This window comes from Hyaloscypha bicolor (genome assembly GCF_002865645.1).
Source record: "Hyaloscypha bicolor E unplaced genomic scaffold K444scaffold_124, whole genome shotgun sequence".
Taxonomy (NCBI): domain Eukaryota; kingdom Fungi; phylum Ascomycota; class Leotiomycetes; order Helotiales; family Hyaloscyphaceae; genus Hyaloscypha; species Hyaloscypha bicolor.
Genome location: NW_020194626.1, coordinates 1049366 through 1069751, shown reverse-complemented (window position 1 = coordinate 1069751; position 20386 = coordinate 1049366). Strand labels below are relative to the sequence as shown.

The 20386-nt window shown below is 49.7% G+C and overlaps 7 protein-coding genes across 7 annotated transcripts; 3 read left to right on the top strand and 4 right to left on the bottom strand.

Annotated features, from left to right (window-relative positions):
• Positions 1 to 91: 91 nt before the first annotated feature.
• Positions 92 to 823, bottom strand: K444DRAFT_536763 (acyl-CoA N-acyltransferase; the record flags this gene model as incomplete). Its single annotated transcript, XM_024875406.1, has 2 exons — positions 92 to 345; positions 400 to 823. The coding sequence occupies 2 exons, from the start codon at positions 821 to 823 to the stop codon at positions 92 to 94; spliced, it is 678 nt and encodes a 225-aa protein (XP_024732831.1).
• Positions 824 to 2664: 1841 nt separating this feature from the next.
• K444DRAFT_633447 (uncharacterized protein) lies at positions 2665 to 5377 on the top strand (the record flags this gene model as incomplete). The annotated part of the gene is made up of 2 exons (XM_024883612.1): positions 2665 to 3357; positions 3407 to 5377. 2 exons carry the CDS (start codon positions 2665 to 2667, stop codon positions 5375 to 5377), a joined length of 2664 nt encoding a protein of 887 aa, XP_024732830.1.
• A 541-nt stretch (positions 5378 to 5918) lies between these two features.
• Positions 5919 to 7921, bottom strand: K444DRAFT_633446 (uncharacterized protein; the record flags this gene model as incomplete). Its single annotated transcript, XM_024883611.1, has 3 exons — positions 5919 to 7097; positions 7248 to 7666; positions 7723 to 7921. The coding sequence occupies 3 exons, from the start codon at positions 7919 to 7921 to the stop codon at positions 5919 to 5921; spliced, it is 1797 nt and encodes a 598-aa protein (XP_024732829.1).
• A 353-nt stretch (positions 7922 to 8274) lies between these two features.
• On the top strand, positions 8275 to 10938 carry K444DRAFT_645571 (uncharacterized protein; the record flags this gene model as incomplete). The annotated part of the gene is made up of 6 exons (XM_024885098.1): positions 8275 to 8424; positions 8476 to 8630; positions 8686 to 9727; positions 9777 to 9893; positions 9948 to 10700; positions 10786 to 10938. 6 exons carry the CDS (start codon positions 8275 to 8277, stop codon positions 10936 to 10938), a joined length of 2370 nt encoding a protein of 789 aa, XP_024732828.1.
• Positions 10939 to 11556: 618 nt separating this feature from the next.
• K444DRAFT_482737 (P-loop containing nucleoside triphosphate hydrolase protein) lies at positions 11557 to 13318 on the bottom strand (the record flags this gene model as incomplete). The annotated part of the gene is made up of 5 exons (XM_024873034.1): positions 11557 to 11592; positions 11641 to 12712; positions 12764 to 12860; positions 12917 to 13078; positions 13132 to 13318. Coding segments are annotated over 5 exons (1554 nt in total), but the record flags the coding sequence as incomplete, so codon positions are not given.
• On the bottom strand, positions 13276 to 14116 carry K444DRAFT_83859 (uncharacterized protein). The gene is made up of 4 exons (XM_024888750.1): positions 13797 to 14116; positions 13675 to 13699; positions 13590 to 13601; positions 13276 to 13526 (listed from the first exon to the last, which is right to left on the bottom strand). Exons 1-4 carry the CDS (start codon positions 14039 to 14041, stop codon positions 13461 to 13463), a joined length of 348 nt encoding a protein of 115 aa, XP_024732826.1. The 5' UTR covers positions 14042 to 14116; the 3' UTR covers positions 13276 to 13460.
• A 351-nt stretch (positions 14117 to 14467) lies between these two features.
• On the top strand, positions 14468 to 19840 carry K444DRAFT_633443 (uncharacterized protein; the record flags this gene model as incomplete). The annotated part of the gene is made up of 6 exons (XM_024883610.1): positions 14468 to 14474; positions 14915 to 15336; positions 15392 to 15418; positions 15474 to 15567; positions 15634 to 19612; positions 19660 to 19840. The coding sequence occupies 6 exons, from the start codon at positions 14468 to 14470 to the stop codon at positions 19838 to 19840; spliced, it is 4710 nt and encodes a 1569-aa protein (XP_024732825.1).
• Positions 19841 to 20386: the final 546 nt, after the last annotated feature.

Here is a 20386-nt window from a genome sequence, read left to right as displayed (position 1 = left end):
GTGTGAATTTCCCAGCTTCCTAAAGTTAATTTTGATCTTTCTCCACTATATTAATCCATCGAGCCACACAACGATTCGTTCAACCATTCTCCTATAGTATCGGCTGCGGCTCTCTCTGCATGATCCTGTTTGACGTTGTACCCTTCCCACCCCATCTTGATAAATCGACTTCAACAATATCAACCTGCTTAAACAGCAATTTTTGATATACGGGAAAACCTGCTTCGGTTGCTTCAATGTAGGACATCTTCCCTCCCCTATCGGCGATCTGGAGAACTTGCTTCAACAACTTACTCGCCAGCCCTCTCCTCTGATACGCAGGATCCGTGGCTAGCAGTTGCACATCTATACATGTGAGCCACTTCTGATTCCGGATCTCGAGAGACTACATAAACTCACAATAGGTCTCAGAATCGTTACAATAATATTCCTTCAACTGCCCCAACGTCCCAAACTTCACATTTATAACATCGAGATTCGCCCCTTTCGGCCAAAAGCTCTTATCCTTCACCTTCTGCTCCTTCTCCGCCTTCCGCTTCTCACTCTCCTCTTCACTCAGCACATGGGGGAAGGCGCAACGCATCCAAGCTGCCAGACTGCCGGTGTGCGTTTCTGTGATTTTGAAGAAGTGTACTTCGGGCTTCTCGAAGAAGGAGGCGATGAATTGAGACATCCAGCGGCGTAATTCGGCCTCCCCGATCATCTCGCGGGGCATGGTGATATTGCTGAGAGGGTCGTTGGCGAAGGCGGAGAGATTTAATTCTACCATGGCGGGAATGTCGGCGGGAGTGCAGGTGGAGAGGATGAAGTTTTCTGGAGCCATTTTGAAGGTAATGTGTGAGATGTGAAGTGTGTCAGGGAGTGGGTGAGATGTCTAGTGTATAATATGAGTGAATATGAATGCGAATTTGAGATGAGACGAGACGAGTGAGCTGGTGAGATGTGAAGTGTGGAAACAAGAAGAGAAGCTGAGGCGAATCTGGCTTTGAGATGATGGAAATGGTGACGAGTTAAATTTGAACTTGTCCTTTATATACATGCTACTTGCTCAGTGTATCCTCATCTGAAATGCGTGAACCCCGAACAGAACTCCATTGGGGGTGAGTCAAGCTTCGCACTGTCTCGTAGCGCGATGACGGCGAGTTGGAAGTGGAAGCTGCATGCAGTGGCCCCACAGCTTGACGGGAGGCAGGTCGTTGATTTAAGGCTGCGGAATCTGTCAACGGTATTTTTTGTTTAGCTCAACGGCGTTGACTCCTTCATCGGAGCTCGGAGCAGGAGCTGCCGAAGCGAGGATTCAAGGCTGAAATGCCGAGGCGGACTGATGGAAAATTTCTCGGTAAACAAAGAATACGTTCTTTGGAAAATTGGAACAGCCACGCCGTCTATTCTGGACATCACTGTGTTGTACTCTTTGGAGCTGGATTTCCCTGGCCGCTTTCACGAGATGAGCTTATTTTCTCATTCTGTTAAGGTTTCTATTGCTGACATTTTACGTCGGACGCAATTTCAGGCTAACCTCATAACCGAGGATTCAGGGGAACATCGCCTCAGCAGAGTCGAAGTTGAACCCCTGTCTAAAAGGGTTCGTCGGTGTCAGAGAGTGAGTTTTTTTCTCTACGATCTCTATCTCAGTCCCTTCATAGGAGGATAGCCAGAGAGGCTTCAGGTCTCTTAATCAACCGATGCATCTTATCTTTCCCTTTCGTGTTGGCATTTGTTTTCAGTGACGGCTTGCCAAGCCGGAGGCATCTCTTGGCCATAATCCATGGAGAGCGCCGTGCCTGGGAGGAAACTCTCCACCCCAAGTCCCTGACGCGATGTCAGAATGACAACGCGCAGGAGTGCAATGTGCATGCATTGAGGAAAATCATTCAACCCCCTCGTCTCCCGGAATCACATCCTTTCATGCCTGGCGAAGAAACCCTGCTATCGATACGGTAAGGTTACTGTAGAATATGCCATTATCGATTAGGGGAAAAGGGCAGGACGACGGGTTGGCGGACAGGAGTTGGTGTGGACGCCGACACCGACGCCTCCGGGTAGGGGCCACTCAGAAGCCCTAGAGCGGCCGGACTAGATAGCGGCGTTCTCGAGGGAAGCTCCGCCAGGTGCTGCTCAGCAGCCAGTGCACCGGTTGCGGCGTCAATCTCGGACGGGCGATGATCATTGGACGACAGCTCTTAGCGAAGGATTCCTTGGCTCACTAGCTGGCACCCTTCTCATGTACCCTGCAGCCTCCCCTGCACCTGCACCCGTCTTGCACCACTGCACCTCGAAAGTCCCGCAATTACTCCCTGAACGCAGAACACCATCACCCAGAAACTATGAATTTATCACGAGTCGAGCGCATCGTGGCCTCCCGAATCCACGCTCCTTAAACCACACGAGCATCAATTGCTCCCACTGTCCTTCCTGCTCTGCTCTGCTCGGCTCGGCGCGACTACACTCCCTCCACTCGACGGCGCTTGCTCAGCCATCGCGGCCAGCCACTCAACACTTGTACTTTTTTCTCTGGCTAGCTAACTGTCCTGGTGTACCGGCTGCGGGCACACACCAGTTCCACAACCCCAATTCCGCCTGCGCTCCATATCAACAACAAAGGGCCACTCCCTAGACTGTGCACTGGAAGGAAGCATGCATGTGCAAATGCAAACAACGACCATGGCCTACCACTCGCTCCCAGCGCTGCCTGCATCGCCGACATTAACGAACCCTGATATGATTCTGCCATACGGAGAATATGATTCTACGCCCTCTCCTCCCCAGCACCCCTATCGGCCACCTTCGCCCGGCGACGATTGGGGAGGATCAAGGTCTGGAGACATGCAATTCTCCATTGGACCCTCACACGCGATGGGACCTCTCACACCGACTACGCCAATAATTTATGGAAATGGGACAATGCTATCAGATATTGGAGAAGTGACGGAGGCTGAGAGTACGCCGGGACGAAAACTGCCTGGTCCAGCAGAGAGAAGGATGCGCAAGCAGGCACAGAATGCCCCGATACGATCCAGCCCAACAATTCCGTATGATGCTGTTTTGAGACGCGTGAAGAGCGGAATACACGAGAGAAAAGTTTCGATGGAATCGACTAGCACAATAACATCTGAGGGACAATCGGCAGAACTTTTCAAGGATTTCGATGATGGAGTCAGTGTCGATGACAGTGTTTTCCAAGGAGACGATGAGGAGAGCGTCGCAGACTCTTACAGCGAGGAAGTCATTGCGTCAGAGACGCAGCGGCTTGCAAGGAACGAACCCCATCTTGACAGAGAGGAAGATCGAAATTCCAGTGCTGCTTTGAGTAGGAGAGCGGAGCAGATTTTACTGAACGCGAAGAAGCGCCTGAATGTAAGAGGCCTGATTTCAGACGAGTTCGTATTGGCTGACCCTCATCTAGAACATGGAAGGTAATCTCACCCGAGCTCGAAGCTCCTTGTACATTACGCCTTCTGGCTCGATGTCTTCGATTCACAGCAGCAGTCCTTTGTCACGCTCGACCCCGTCTCCCCCACACAACGATCGGCGAATTGTCTCCGCGCTTGGAGTGTCTCCTGCAAAACACTGGCAACTACACAAACCCTCTGACAGTCCGAATGGGAGTCCAGGGCACTCGAGGGTATACAGCGAGAACTCGATATCGTCAACATTAAGAACAGCACCATTCCCGGTCCGCTCAGCAAGCGCAGCAGCACGATACATGAGCAAAGGGGATGGGGGTCAGCCGTCCCCCCCTATGCCACATAGCCCCGACACGGTCCGAGAAGATTTCCGAACCTCATCCCGAGGCGGCTATACAACCGCTCTGAGCAAGTCCTCCCCACCACATGGTGCACCACTTGAGCCACTGAGTGAAGATGAGGCTGTTCCAGAGTTCGAAGTGGATCCGGCAAGCCAAAGGTCCAGCCTGGACGGATATTTGAGCCCAAATGGCGAACATCGGGTTTTGACTAGGTCCACATCTTCGATGCAGATGCGTGATCTACGGGATCAGATGCAAGATCTCAAGGGAAGGTTATCAGTTTTGAGGGACCGTGCCCGGGACGATACCATGAAACGCCGAAGCTTGCAAAGCTTAAGAACACCAAGCCCTTTCACCGCGGCTGAACACTGGTACGCAACCTCAAAGAATTACGGCGAGCAACCAAGTGCAGATGCTGGGCTTGCACATCCTCCATTGAAGGATGAAACCAGTGAGGATGTTCAAGCACAGAAGGAGCTGGGCAACGAAGGAGTACCGAAACAGGTGCCCGAGTACGCCAGTTCTGATGTTACAAGTGTTTATGAAGATGTCGTTGAGAGTCACCATGCCACAGATGGCTTGGATGGCATTCATGAAGCGACTATTGAAGAGGAGAGAGAAGGTTATGATACCGCTTTAGAAGAAGACGAGGCGGGAGCTGTTGATGACATTGACAACGATTACAACGACGAAATGGTAAATCGGGAGGAGGCTGACGATTATGAGAGCGATGCGTCACTCTATCATGATTCATTAGCTACTCCGATTTCGCATGAAGATCGGGAGGATGCTTTCGATTATGAGCATTTCTTCCTCCACAGTGCAATGGGCACCATCAGTCAGCAAAGACTTGGCCGGAGAGACAGTGTTGGAAGCTTCAGCTCAGAAGATTCTGTAGAAACCACTCGTGGGCCCAGTGCCCCTCTCACCAATCAACAGAGCGAGACAGCCGGGCCAGAGAGGGTGGGTCTGGGACATTTCAGATCCGAAAGCACTGATTCCGTTTCAACCATGGCTACCTTTGCCACAGCGAATGAAGGTCGTGGATCGGACAGCGGGAACGAGGAAGAACAAGATACCTTCGCGGTTCAACAAGGAGATGTTCCACTTCGGTCGACTACGCCTGTCACTGCGAAGCGTTCAACATTTGGCACACCCGTCAAAAATGGCATCGTGAACGACGTACAGTCACCACCGCAGCAGAGACGTCGATCTGCTTCTGCAAGTACCGACCAAGAACAGAGATATAGCAGCACCGTGCATCGACCATCAGTTGCCTCTTTTGATTCCTTCGAGTCTGTTGGCACCGTTCGTAGCTTCCCATTGGTCAACAAGCCCAAATCCCAGCAAAATCTAAACAACTCTTCGAATCAAGACCCACGAGAAGCTGGATCGCTTCTGAGTGACTCTGTCGCTCTGGCTGAGGCCGCTGGGGATCGTCTGCAACCCTCACCTGTACATATGCTCGCGAAGGAGGACCAGATTCTGGTGGAGCGGCTTGTCGCCAGTCTCGGCAAGTGCGTGTTGGGCTTGCAGGAAGCTGGGCGAGCAAGCTACGAAGGCAGAGTCTGGAGACGACGGCTCGATGCTGCGAGGAGAGTTCTTGAGGGGCAGGAAGGAGCAGTTTAGGCCTCCATGCCAACGACATTATCTTTTCTTCTGTGAATTATATTTCCTTTGTGGAACGGTTTGGCGTCTTTAGGGGCATTAGCTGCTCTCTGCGTTTTGACAGGGCGTATTTGGCTTTGGAGCTAGACTGCTTCTTGATACCCAATTTGCTTCGGAGCCTGATTTTTAGTGCTACTACGGCAGGAGGAAACGATATGAGGTTTACGTGGTTTGATGATGAGTGTTCAGCGCGTCGGTGATTGGTCGTCGGTGATTGGTATGAGGTTGCTATGAGTAAAGGCTAACAATGACATTTGGGAGTAAGATATTAGTTTCTAATCTAATATGTATCAAATTTTGACATGTCCGTGTCGATGGTGTCAATTGCGGGCTTTTATGATTCAAAATTACGCGCTCAAGAGGAGGATGTCTTCTCCGTCCCCGATGTCCCAAATTCGCCGAAAAGATTTGACAATAAAAGAGGAAGGCGGACAATTAGGGTTGTTTTGAAAGTCTGATAATTCATGGCAGAAAGCCACTTTCTCTATAGGATCTGTGTCCCTCATGAGTCTATCGACGGCGAAACAAGTATCGTCGGCAAGTCCTTAACGTCAACATGCTCTTGCGTCGCTAGATCTACGACTCTCACACACTCAATCCCAACAATACCCGCCTTCAGCGCCATGAATTTCAGCTCCACTTCATAACAAGCCGATGGAGCCAGAGGACCAACCCGAGTATCCGTGCTCAAACACACAATCTCAGTAGAGTCAATTGCGGAGTTCCGTTGCATGGCATAAACGATATTCTCGTCAACAACGGCATCTGCAACTTTAGGATCTCTTCTTGAGCCTCCGTAGCTGGTTGATGGTGGTCGTGTTATTCGTGCTTCGGTTCGTCGGCGCTTGGGGATTACCATGAGTGCTAGCTTCCTGGGGCGGTCGGAGCGGTTGACGATGAAGACGGACCAGGTGAAGGGGATGCCGGGGTAGATCGGGCTGCTGGTGGGTGGAGCAGTAAAAGTCATGGTTACCCCGAAGTCCGGGATTGAGGGGTTTCGCTGGTGACCGGTTGTGACGTCTATGCTTGGAAGTGCGTCGGGTCGGCTTACAGCTAGGGAGGAAACTGTAGGAGTGGTTTCGAGGACGGAGCCTATGGAGAGTTGTGCAGGTCGATGTGGTCGTTGGATAGGTTGGGTTGGGTGACCGAAACCTGGATTCACAGGAGGGGTGAAATCAAGAGAAGTCGTCCAGAACATCGAGAGTTCAGGTTGGCAGGTTTCAGACAAGTTTGCTGTAGCTAAGACAGATATTTCCAGTGTCCGAATCTGGGACTTATTCGTAGCGTCAAGATCATCTGGTTCCAGCCGGTATAGAAATGTGATGTCATCTTGAGGGAGGGAAGTAATTGGTAGTATCATTCCAGACACGCGGTTGAGATCTTCAACAGTGCCTCCAATAATCTTCACCTCCGCCTTCTTGAGCATGACTTCACAATTTGCAAATGGGGTTATATCAACGTCGAGAGACACAATAACAGAAGGATTCGTTGGTGAACTGTTTGGTCGAGAGTAGCGTACACGTGCATTCATCGCCGGATAGACCTTGATCGACCTCCGGGAGATGTTCTTCAGAGGCCTCATCAGCTCACTCGCTGTCTGAGTTGCTGGGGCCACCCGGGATACTCTCAGCGCAGAGAGACGTGGCTTGATCCCGCCCATTGCAGGATCATCACCAAAAGCCTGCAGTGAGTCGAGTCAGTGTGTAATGCAACGACACAGCCGATAATTGAGCCTCAAAGTTGAAAGAGGGAGGGATGTTGAGAAGTATTAAATTTCAAACTAATCGACTACAAGGCTGAAAAGGGAACATGACTTCGGGAAATCGCATACCTCTAGTAAATTAACCCCAGAAGGCACCTGGGTCGGGAGATATTCTTCCTCCAATGTAGCATCTTGAATCTGCTCAGTAGGCTTCAGATTCGCCGTAGCAGCGAACACGACTGAAGGATTTTGCAAACGTAGGCGAGGCCTTACAAGAAAAGCTGCCAACTTCCATACCACTAGGATGTGGCCTTCTCCGGAGGACTGATCGGTGTCATCAGGGCCTTGTACAATTATTAATGGATCCTCACTGTCTTGGACGGAACCATTGAAAATGGTCTCCTGTCCTGGAGGGCCCTCGTGGCTTTCCAGCTGCGAATTAACCACTTGTGCTTCGAGATTGATGACGAGTCTCCCAAGATATGATCTGAGAGTTCTTTCGTCGAAATATGGGGTTTGTAATACGATGTAGACATTGACGGTTTCATCTAGGATCTGTGAATAAGTAAGACAGAGGGTTTCAGCAGTGATATGGAATACTAACCAAAGAAAAGTGCCTGCCTCTGCGGAATTGGCGCTAGAGGCGAGGCATGGCCATTATCCAGGCGTTCGAATGAGCCACGCAAAACGTCCTCGATGTTGAGAGCGTTGGCGAACGGGATGATTGTGTCTAATACCGATGTCTCTACAAACTCAAGACTTCCACGAGGTTGGGCTTCCTCAGCCTCTAGCTCTTGCATCATTGTGTCCAAATTTCAGAGAATAATCAAGAACTAGTGGTGAAGGCGGACCTTGAACAGCAACAGGTCAGGGGAAGGGTTGGTGCCCGTTGTGCGAGAATTTCGGCATTTGGATGTAGGAAGCAGATATCTAGCTCATGATTCATATTCTGAGCTTGAGCATAGCAAATACGGGTGATGTCTGTAATTGGCCAATCTGGAACGATTGCAACGTGAAGCTTGACGTTGGAGGTTTATCGCACATCCGCAAGCTAGTCCTGATTGGGCGAGCTTCAAAATCTCCAGCTTTATTTTCTTTGCATCAACACCGGCCTCTTCTCCACCCATCCATCCTTGAATTTACACCCACGCTCACCATGAACGGCATCAACGGCCTTAACGGCCACGCGGCCCTGCCTGATCTCTGGCAGGAGGCACGAAATAGCGATGGTCGCGTGTACTACTTCAACACAATCACGAAGGCGACGCAGTGGACCAAGCCAGAGGACTTGATGACACCTGCAGAGGTAAGTGCGCATGCTCTTCTGAGTACATATGGCTACTGACATTGCTTTTAGCGTGCTCTTGCATCCCAGCCATGGAAGGAGTACACTGCAGAGGGCGGAAGAAAGTATTGGTACAATACTGAGACAAAGCAAAGCTCGTGGGAGATGCCCGATGTCTACAAGCAGGCTCTATCTAAGGAAGCACCTGCCCAGATACCAGTCGCGCCGTAAGCAGCTACCTGATTTCCACTCTGCAGTGGGATTTATGCTGACTTTTCACAGAGCTCCAACCTTTGTTGCCGGAGGCGGATTTTCGTCTTCTCAATTTGACCAACCACGAGATAGGGAACCACTGGGCGAAGCGCGTCAAATCGCGTATGGCAATGATGTTAATGGATCCCGTGCGCAAGTATTCGTGCCTGCAAATACCGACCCTGATTATGCTACCTTCGAAGAAGCTGAGGCAGCCTTCCTCAAGCTCCTCCGTCGCAATAATATCGATCCAAATTGGACCTGGGAACAGACGATGCGATCTATCATCAAGGATCCTCAATACCGAGCGCTTAAAGATCCCAAGGATCGGAAGGCGGCTTTCGAGAAATATGCCCTGGAAGTGCGCCTGCAGGAGAAGGATCGCGCGAAAGAGAGAACCGAGAAGCTCCGTAAAGACTTTGCTACTATGCTGAGCAGCCATCCAGAAATCAAGCATTATACTCGCTGGAAGACAGCACGGCCAATCATTGAGGGAGAGACCATCTTTCGATCAGCAAAGGATGACGATGAACGGCGCCAGCTATTTGAGGATTATATCATCGAACTCAAGAAGGCTAATGTTGAGCGTGAAGTGACCACACGGAAAGCAGCAATGGATGAGCTTATTGAGATTCTTAGAGGTCTTGATTTGGAACCATACACGAGGTGGTCTGAGGCACAAGGTATCATCCAATCTAACCAGCGCTTTCAAGGCGATCAAAAATTCAAATCACTCAACAAGTCCGACATGTTGACCGCCTTCGAGAATCACATCAAGACTCTGGAGAAGACTTTTAACGATGCCCGTCAACAACAAAAGAATCAGAAATCTAGGAGAGAACGTCAGAATCGGGACCGCTTCCTGGGCCTCCTTCATGAACTGAAGGCCAACAACAAAATCAAAGCTGGGTCGAAGTGGAGTAAGATTCATCCACTGATCGTAGCGGATGAGAGATATCAAGCAATGCTTGGTCAACCTGGTTCCACGCCCCTTGACTTGTTCTGGGATATGGTGGAGGAAGAAGAACGGGCATTACGCAGCACCCGGAATGATGTCTTGGACGTTCTTGATGTAAGCATCTCCTTTAGAGTTTGAAGGGTCTTTACTGATTTTACCTTAGGACAAACGGTTTGAAATTCAACAGAAGACAACTTTTGAAGGCTTCCTTGCTTTAATGCAGAATGATCGACGCACTGCTGACGTTGACCGAGACGCACTCTCTTTGATATTCGAACGGGTAAGCTTGTCCAAAATGATTTCCAATGAAATAATTTTGCTGACGAGACTTAAGTTGCACGAAAAGGTTTCTCGACGCAGTGAAGATGATAAACACCAAGCTGAGCGTCAGCAACGTCGAGCAGTTGATGCCCTCCGGTCTTTCATTAAACATCTTGATCCTCCGGTGCGTATTGAAGATACTTACGAGAGGGTTCAACCTCGCATTGAAAGGTCCGAAGAGTACGTTGCAGTAGCATCCGATGAGCTTCGTCGATCAGCTTTCGAGAAAGTGGTCAGGAGGCTAAAGGAGAAAGAAGAGGACGCAGAGAAAGAGCGCCTCAAGCGCCGAGACAGGTCTTCGGTAGACAGATCAACTCGCCGAGATGATCGAGGCGAGAGAGACCGAGGTGAGAGAATCCGCCGTACTAGTGGACGTCATGACCGCAGCCCGGAACCAGATGCATATGAAGCAGATCGGCGAAAGGCAATTGCGGACCGAGAAAAGAATTATCGAAAAGCAAGCGTTGCAGATACCTTGTTATCCCCAAGCCGTAGAGGTGACCGGTCTGAGCGGGACCGTGATCGTGATCGAGAGAGAGAGATGGATCTTAATAAGTCACATCGCAGTCGGCGCGACGACACAATAAGCCATTATGATCGAGACCGAAGGGATCGAGAAGAGGAGCGAGAAAAGCTCTACCGTAGGAGAGGGGACCCAAGGGGAAGCATTGATGAGCTGCCATACGGTGACGAAAGACCTAGCGGCAGCAGGCGTCGTCGAGCTGACAGTGATGTGGAGAGCGCTGGAAGCACTAGGGTAGCAAAGGTTCGTCCCACATCTAACCCTATCAGTTTACACTTTTCTTCCGCGCCCTATCTTGCATTTGAATGGATTCTAATTTCAAGTATAGCGGTCGAGAAGAGAGCTAACACCACGTGAGCGTTCCCCGATCCCTCCACGTGAACGGCGTCACAGGACTAGGACACCTCCTGCCCCACTACCACCGAAAGAGGAACCGGCCGTCCATTCTGGAAGCGAGGAAGGCGAGATCGAGGAGGAGTAGACAATATGATGAAGGACGATGATACTCAGAGGACGTCGACTCGTACGTATTGCAAGCCAACTACGTTCTATATTATGATGAATATTGCAGGCAGAGTTAGTCTACACTTGGTAGACCCCAATGAAGGGATACGATCAGGTGCAGCATAGGAAGCAAAGTGCGTTGATTTGAAGACCAAGCGAACTTCGGTGTGTATTGTCTCTCCTTAACGAGTTGAGCTATCTCCGCCACCTCAAGTATCAAACTTAATAAAAGACTTAATCAATCGTGCAATGATCAAAGCAAAATCTGATCCTTCCATTCCACGCTCAATTGATGCGATGCATCTGGTACAATGTCTCTGACGGCAATCACCAACTTGACCATTGCCCCTCCATCTACCCCGAATATTGCCAGAGGGAAAACAAAGGAAAAGTGGCAATCTTCAGGGTAGGACCAGGCAACAGGAGATAGACTGCCGTCCGTGGTTAGTCGTCTGGCTCGTCTTCGTCATTTGAGGCCGTTTCCTCATCAAGCGATCCCTGGGACCCCGCATGGCCTTTTCCTTTTGATGCTGAACCCATAACGCCTGGCAATGCATCGGTTAAAGGAGGATGTGAATCATTGGGGTTGCCCTTTTTAACTACTCGTGCTATTTTCATCTTCCAAGAAGAACTGAAAAGGGTCAGTAAAGTTTTTCCAATCAAATTCCCATTCACTTACGAAATTGCCACTCAATTTCTGCTCTTGGTCCAGTTGAGAATTGAGCTTATTAATCCGTGGTCTGAAGTTGGTGGGATCCCGACGGAAGGTAACATCGAGGTTCTTCAAGAATTTGTTGCAGCCTGTGAGCAATGATTCGGGGGCATTGGCTCGCGCATCAATGCCAGGTTCACCATCGAAGACAATGACACGGTCTGCCAAGTACGTTGCCATGATGAAATCGTGCTCCACGACAAAGGCGGTCTTCTTTGAGTGCATGATGAATCGCTTGATGACCCGGGCAGCGATAATACGCTGCTCAGAGTCAAGATAAGCGGACGGCTCATCGATGAGGTAGATGTCGGCAGGAAGACCAAGGGCAAGAACGATAGCCACACGCTGCAGCTCACCACCAGAGAGGGTCTTCACTTCCTGATCGATGAACTCGTCCAGCTTCAATGGCTTAACGACGTCGGTCTGGAATTGCGGGAGGAGGAAAGCAGTCTTGATCTTCTTGAAAAAGAGCTGACGAACGGTACCTTCGAATTTTGGGGTGATCTTCTGAGGCTTCATGCTGACCTTCATACCGGGGACTTTCTGATTGCCGTCTGGGTTCAAAGCACCAGCGAGCAACTTGCAGAAAGTCGTCTTGCCAGTACCGTTCTCGCCCATCATGACAATGATTTCAGAGTCAGTGAAATCACCAGCGTCAATGCGGAGATGGAAGCCACCCAAGGTCTTTTCCATTTTTGGATAATCAAAGGCACGGGTTCGATCAGCCATGAACTCGTCAGCAGCTTCAGCAATGCGGAATGTCAAAGACTCCTCCCGGAAACGAAGATTTTCGGTTGGGATATTGCCATCAAGGAAGATGTTGATACCTTCCCGAACAGAAGCTGGCAGAGTGACGACACCATAGACGGCAGGTTTGCCGTAAAGGACGCAGATAAAGTCCGAAAGATAGTCCAGAACAGACAGATCGTGCTCAACACAGATGACATAGTCGTCGGCTCGAAGGAGGGATCGGATTATCTTCGCAGCGCTCAAACGTTGCTTGACATCAAGGTAGGAGGAAGGTTCATCAAACATGTACCTATTCAATTGTATCAGTACACACGTTTCAGTTTTGTGAAGGGTGGCGTACACATCAGCTTGCTGGACGCAAACGGTACCTATGGCAAATCTTTGAAGTTCACCTCCAGAAAGAAGGTTCACGTCTCGATCCATGATGTGATTTAGTTCTAGAAATATCCATTAATTATAAGGCCCCTGCCACTGTTTGCCTGTCTCGACTTACCCAGAACATCAAGGACTTCTGTAAGATTCTCCATTGACGCATTTGCCTCGATCAAGGATCGAACAGTCTTGTCGGGGCCTTTGATCGCCTTGGGAATGCGGTCAACATATTGAGGCTTAACAATCGCCTTGAGATCATCTTCAAGAATTTTGGTAAAGTAGTCTGCAAATATCATGAGCTTTGAGAACAGGGGGAATTCGGGTTGGGGGACAGACTCTGCAGTTCAGAACCTCGGAAATACTTAATCACATCTTGCCAATCAGGGGGGTTGTCGTATCTACCCAAGTTTGGCTTTAATTTTCCACTCAATATCTTCAACGCTGTACTCTTTCCAATACCGTTCGAACCGACCAAGCCTAAAACTTGTCCAGGTCGTGGTGTAGGCAATCGATGAAGCTTGAAGCTGTTGGCTGAGTATCGATGTGTAACGTGAGACTCGAGGTTTGTTGGAAGATTAATGATATTGATGGCGCCAAATGGGCATTTTTTGGGACAGATGCCGCAACCAATACATAGACTTTCGGAAATGAAGGCGATCTTCGACTCAGGAGTGACTTCGATGCAAAGCCGTCCACTCCGCACAACCGGGCAGGACTTCTTGCATTCTTGTCTGCATTTCTGTATGTCATGGGTCAGAATGTGGTTCATTCTTTGTGGTCTGATGGTGATATACCTTCGGTTTACACTGAATACAAAGACGTTGTTAGTAGACTTGCTTGACCAGGCGGGGTAGTGGGGTAAAGCTTCAAGATTCGCACCTTGTCGGTACTGATGATCGCGATACTGGATTGACGGAAAAGTCAGCATTTGCATCTCTTCAGCCCTCCAGCAGAATCTGCCGTTGTCACGGTCAAAGTGTCAGGCGTTGGGTTGAACGCACCGAGTCAGCTTGTCCGACATCTTTGCTGCCTCGTGCCCTACTGGCAAGATGTGGTTAGGGTATTCGGAATGCTTCAGCAGAAGTTGGTGGACTGGGGGAGGGCTTGGAGAAACGAAAGGGCGTAGAGTTGTGCTGTAGTTGTCTGTCTCGAGGCAGAGAGGGCCAGCACGACGTAATTTTGTATCGAGAATTTGGGAAAACCAGAGTCGTAAATGAGTAAGGTGGTTTTGTGATTGGTTCACCATAGTGTGCTGCCTTTCGGGCCATTAAGCGAACGATCAGGCTGATGGTGGTAGACAGTAAAGCGGCACTGATTTTCCACGTCCCAAGTCAAGGTCGGACAGTTGTCTGGACTGCGAGAGTAGAAAATTGTATTTTGGAATTGCGAAGGATAGCGGAAGGTGGAGATTTTGATGTTACTACAAGTCGTGGGAACATTCGTAGAGGGTCTTTCTGAAATGTTCCGACTGAACTTGGGACATTGAGAATTTAGTGCCGCTTTTTTGGTGGACTGCAAAGTCGGGGTTTCTACTTGCTCTCTCCGCGTGCCCCAGGGTTTCTTGTCACTGCGTTCGACATAACCACCACAGTACACTCGCAACATTTCTTTCACACCACACTCTTTATTTGAACACAAATACAGTGTCTGCCTCACGGGGGGCCTCTTTACTATGGCTTGTAAGTGTCATCTCTCAGACTCCTCACCGCTACAGCCCAAGATACTCTCAAGGCTGGCCCATCTGCCTGCTCAGACATCCTTCCTACCTGGCCTAATAACTCGAAAATATCGACCTGGACGATTCGAACAACCTCTATGTTGAGTTCTTTTGGGTTCTCTCGATACTTTCGATGATTTTTTGAGCTTTGTGCGAGCTCCCACGCTCCACGTCATCCCCAATCGGCCACAGGTCATCAGCAGCCCTACAGCAAAAGTTATCATCGAATACATCGAAATGCGCCGGCAGCCCTTGAATCTGTCTCGCAGACTCTCATATTGTGGCAGAAGTTATATATGAATCGCTGCTATCGTCTCTTGAAGACCATGCGATCATTGGGGCTTTGCGTCATAGCAAAATTTGCAGCCGTTTTGATCAAATTGCTAACTTCATCGTCTTCAGCCCCACCATCATCTACAACGTTGTTGAAGTCGACATCGGCGCTGCCTCTTCTCAATGGACACGTTTCTCCATTGGCAAGCTCTACCCTCACGAACGACGATGCTCCATATGACAGTGAATCTGACCTGTCCGAGGTTGCCAAATCTATTGTCGACGAACCCTCACCGGCGCCATCAAGAAATCGCCAATCCGAGTTTGGAGCTCAAGATACTGATGCCTCCGAGTCCTCCGCTGCAGAGGTTCAGGATGAATCTGATGATGCTGACTTCGACATGGAAGACAGCCCACCTCACACAGCTCCAGATAGAGCCCGTCAGGAGCGCTCAACCTCCGCCGAGTCTCGTCGTCCTGCGAAGCGAAAGCTAGGCCTCGAGGATGAGCACATTCTGGCCAACCCAGAGCTATACGGTCTGCGAAGAAGTGTATGTTATCGTCAGCGGTAGGTGTACAGCATTACATTGCTGACAGTCTTCACAGGGCCGTCCAGTCCAACACCGGACTATCGTACGTCGATTTGAACTCCTTTAGGACCTACAGTGCCCGGACTAACATAACCTAGATTGAATCAGATGATGACGAGAACGACGACTCTGAGTCTGATGTTGTTCCCGCTCATAGGACGAAACGAAGAAAGCCGGAGCGATCACAGCCATGTACGATACCCATTTCATCCCATTTTCATCCTCGCTGTCGCCACACCACTAACCTCATAGCTATAGCATCGAAGCGTGAGACCCCAATTCTCCGGTCAGCATCCGGATCCGATTCGGACACAGACACCTACGGCGGCGCGCGAGCCCGAAGCACGACGAAGAAGCATCGTCGCCGCCAGCTCGAATCCGGAAATCTTGCTCCCATATACCAAGAAAAGAGATGGAACAGCCGCAGGGCTGCCCAAGTTACGGTTGGTGCTTATCAGGAGAGTGATGCCGAGATGGAAGACGAATCCGAAATGATGACACCAAACTATTGGGCTGGCGATACGGAGGATACTACACCATATATTGACGTCGTCCTCAAACACCGGCTCAAAGAAGGAAAAGATATCAACGAAGAAGACCTGGGTCGAGACGACTTCGAATATTATATAAAATGGCAGGGCAAATCGCACTATCATGCCACTTGGGAGACGACATCTTCCCTAACAGGCATGCGGGGCTTCCGCCGTTTAGAGAACTACTATAGAAAGATTGTCCTTGAGGATATATATATGGCACGTGGCGACGACATACCCCCCGAAGAAAAGGAAAAATGGATGCTGGATCGGGAACGCGACTCTGATGCCCTCCTTGACTACACCAAGGTCGAGCGGGTTATCGGCACAAGAGATGGTGAGGATGAGACCGAATACTACGTAAAGTGGAAGGGTCTTTACTACGAATCTTGCACTTGGGAGGCGGCTTCGCTGGTGAGCAAGATTGCTCAAGACGCAATAGACCGCTTCTTGGATCGTAGCTCGCGGTCATTGACATCGAATCGAGAGGAGTCAAACCCCAACACTCGAGGCTCTCACGTGCCAATCAGAGAGCAACCGTCTTATATAAAGAACGGCCAACTTCGAGACTTCCAAATCACCGGCCTCAACTTCTTGGCATACAATTGGACGAAGAACAAGAATGTCATCCTTGCGGACGAGATGGGGTTGGGCAAGACTGTCCAAACAGTATCTTTCATGAATTGGCTTCGCCATGACAGACATCAGGAAGGACCCTTCCTTGTTGTGGTGCCGTTGACAACTATCCCCGCCTGGGCTGATACATTCGACCATTGGGCTCCAGACGTCAATTATGTCATCTACAACGGCAAAGAGACTTCACGCTCAATCATCCGTGAGTATGAGTTGCTGTCCTCTGGAAATGTGAAGAGACCCAAGTTCAATGTCCTACTCACCTCATACGAGTACATTCTTGCCGATGCTACATTTCTCGCTCAGATCAAGTGGCAATTCATGGCTGTTGATGAAGCACATCGCTTGAAGAATCGGGAGTCGCAATTATACCAAAAGCTACTTGATTTCAAGGCGCCGAGTCGGTTATTGATTACGGGTACGCCAGTTCAAAACACATTGGGGGAGTTATCAGCTCTGATGGACTTCCTTATGCCCGGCGAGCTAGACATCGAGGAGAACATGGATTTGACCGAAGAAGCTGCTGGTGAGAAGATTGCCGCACTCACCAATAAGATCCAACCCTACATCCTTCGCCGTACAAAGCAGAAGGTCGAGAATGATTTGCCTCCTAAGAGTGAAAAAATCATTCGTGTGGAGCTCTCCGATGTTCAATTAGACTACTACAAGAACATCCTCACCCGCAACTACGCTGCTCTCAATGAAGGGGCGAAGGGGCAGAAACAGTCACTTCTCAACATCATGATGGAGCTGAAAAAAGCCAGTAATCATCCTTATATGTTCCCAAATGCCGAGGAGAAGATATTGAAAGGAAGCGAGAGACGTGAGGATCAATTGAAAGGTCTGATCGCCAGTAGTGGGAAAATGATGTTGTTGGATCGACTTTTGACAAAGTTGAAAAGAGACAATCATCGAGTCCTCATCTTCAGTCAGATGGTGAAGATGCTTGACATTCTCGGCGACTATCTACAGCTCCGTGGTTACCAGTTTCAGCGTCTTGATGGCACCATCGCCGCGGGTCCTCGTCGCATGGCTATCGACCACTTTAATGCCGACGATAGCAACGACTTTTGCTTTCTTCTCTCTACGCGAGCTGGTGGTCTTGGGATCAATTTGATGACAGCAGATACGGTCATCATCTTCGATTCTGACTGGAACCCCCAGGCAGACCTCCAAGCCATGGCTCGCGCACATCGTATCGGTCAGAAGAAACCGGTCAGTATCTATCGACTTGTCTCAAAAGAGACCGTCGAAGAGGAGGTCCTTGAGCGAGCTCGAAACAAGCTCATGCTTGAGTTCATCACTATTCAGAGAGGCGTCACCGACAAGGAGAAGAAAGAGCTCCGAGAAAAGGCAGTTAAGGCTGGGAAGATTGATGATCCCAAATCATCCGAAGATATCTCGAGGATTCTCAAACGCAGAGGCCAAAAGATGTTCGAACAGTCTGGTAACCAGCGAAAGCTCGAGGAACTCGACATTGACTCGGTACTTGAGAATGCCGAAGAACATAAGACTGAGGTTCCTGAGGGCATGGTTGCTGACGGTGGTGAAGACTTCCTCAAAAGCTTCGAGTACACTGATGTCAAGATCGATCTTGAATGGGACGACATTATCCCCAAAGATCAACTTGCAGGAATCAAGGCAGAAGAAGAGAGACGTGCTCATGAAGAATATCTTGCTAAGGTCGTCGAGGAAAATGCACCACGTAAAGCTGCTATGAAGAATACGGCTGAGTACGAGAGAGAGCAGCGACTAGCAAAAAAGAGAGAGCGCGATCAAGCCAAGCAAGATGAACTTGACGAGAAGAGAGAAGCGCAAGCCAATCTTGCCGATCCCAAGCGAGAGTTGAATGAGAAGGAGGCCAGAAACCTTTTCCGAGCTTTTCTTCGATATGGATCCATTGAAGAGCGTGGAGAGGAGCTGGTCAAGGACGCCCGTCTTGTCGGTCGTGACATAGACTTGTTACGATCTGTCATTAAGGCCATTACGGATGAAAGTGAGAAACGGCTGAGGGACGATGCTGCGAGGATCGAAGCCATGGAGCGCGAGGCGAACAAACCCTTGACCAAGAAAGACAAAAAGGCTGTTCTTTTCGACTTTCTGGGCGTCAAAAGGCTCAACGCAGAAACTGTCATCGAGCGTCCCGGCGAGATGAGAATGTTGAAAGATCTCATCAACTCTTCATCCGACTTCAAGAACTTCCGTGTTACCGATGCTTCAAAAGCCGCCCACTACTCCTGTGACTGGGGTGCTAGAGAGGATGGTATGTTACTTGTTGGCATCCACCGGCATGGCTATGGCGCCTGGGTTCAGATCAGAGATGATCCCGATCTTGGGCTCAAGGAAAAGTTCTTCCTAGAGGAGCACCGAGTCGACAAGAAAGAGGAGCGCAATAAGGGGGACGAAAAAGTAGCAAAAGCACCCGGTGCTGTTCACCTGGTTAGACGTGCGGACTACCTTCTTTCTGTCCTGAAGGCGAAATACTTCGATAACCAAGCTGCGAAGCTTGCCGTTGCGAATCATCATAGAAACAACAAAAAGCATGACCGTACTAACGGCCATCGTCGATCTGAAACGAGAGGCTCAGTATCGGCTTCTCCGGCGCCTCAATCGAAGAAGATTCACCGCCACTCTGAGCACCATAGTCGCGATCGAGAAAAGGATCGTGCACACAGCCATGGCAATTCACACGGTAATTCGAGTACCGATCCTCGTCGACACGGCAGCACAGATGTCGCTACGCCCAAGTCAGGCTCTAGGGATTTGAAGAGGAAGCTCAGTGGGCCAGAGGAGGATCGTCATCATGATCGCCACAGCAAGCAGCGTAAGTCAGAGAACGGCCATTCAAAGTCGGGCCATGAGCAAGAAGCTATGCTCCGCCTCATATTTAAGGATATTAAGGACAGCCTCAAGCGTGTCCAGTCGGCCACGAAGGACCGCATCAAGTCGCAAAAGGAACGTGCCAATGTCATGAAGGTAGAACTTGTCACCATTGGCAACTTCATCGAAAATTTAGCCCAAGAGAGTCAGGAGGAGGATGTTTCTGATTCGGACCTCCGAAAGCGCTTCTGGTAAATTTCAATGCCCACTTATAGAGACGCTCAGCTAATTGAAAAAGGGTCTACGTTGCTGGGTTCTGGCCTCTCGATCCAAGTCCGCCAGGGACACAACTCGAGAACATGTACAAGAAGATTCTCAAGAATCAGGCAGAAGAAGCCCAAGCCAAGAAAGCCGGTAATCTTCCAGCGGCAGATGCTAGTGGCTCATCCGGTTCATCGACTGCGATCGTTAAGAATTAAGAATAGTGAGGGTTGTTTTTACGCGAAGGTTTGATCATCATTGCGTTGGCGTTTGGACGGCGCTTTGCCAGGTGTCTTTAACGCCGTGGATGCATCAGCATACGGCTGGGTTCATTGCATTCAATGCGGCGTACATCGTATTTTTAGAGGGACATAAGGGCTCTGGTTGGAGTTTCTATGCTGCATGCATTTGGTGCGGGTTTATTTGAGGAATTCGCGAGCTATCTTACATCCAGATTGAGCAAAAGAGTCGGAAGGTAGAGGACTGTCTGCCTCTTGGCGACAGCAAAAGTTGACCATTGCTTAGGGAATGGAACTAATGCCACTCATACCAGGCACTAGCAATAAAATGGTCATTTAGCCTTATCCACGGTGTCTAGGGGATCTCTTCCCAAGAGCGTCTTCAACCGTGTGAACTAAATCCCAGGACAGACGACCTTAGAGCAGAATTGGCGGCCTTCTCAATTGTGCCCAATGCTCGTCTCCCTTAAAGTAAGCCAAACTAAGGCGCCTCTTCATCACGAGACTTATCAACACTACCACAGC

Excerpts from the sequence above, each read along its gene's own strand:
- K444DRAFT_83859 (XM_024888750.1), bottom strand. The coding sequence starts at position 14,041 with ATGGTGAACCAATCACAAAACCACCTTACTCATTTACGACTCTGGTTT. Across the intron at positions 13,700-13,796 it reads ATGTCGGACAAGCTGACTCG|TATCGCGATCATCAGTACCG; the intron begins GTGCGTTCAACC and ends CCGTCAATCCAG.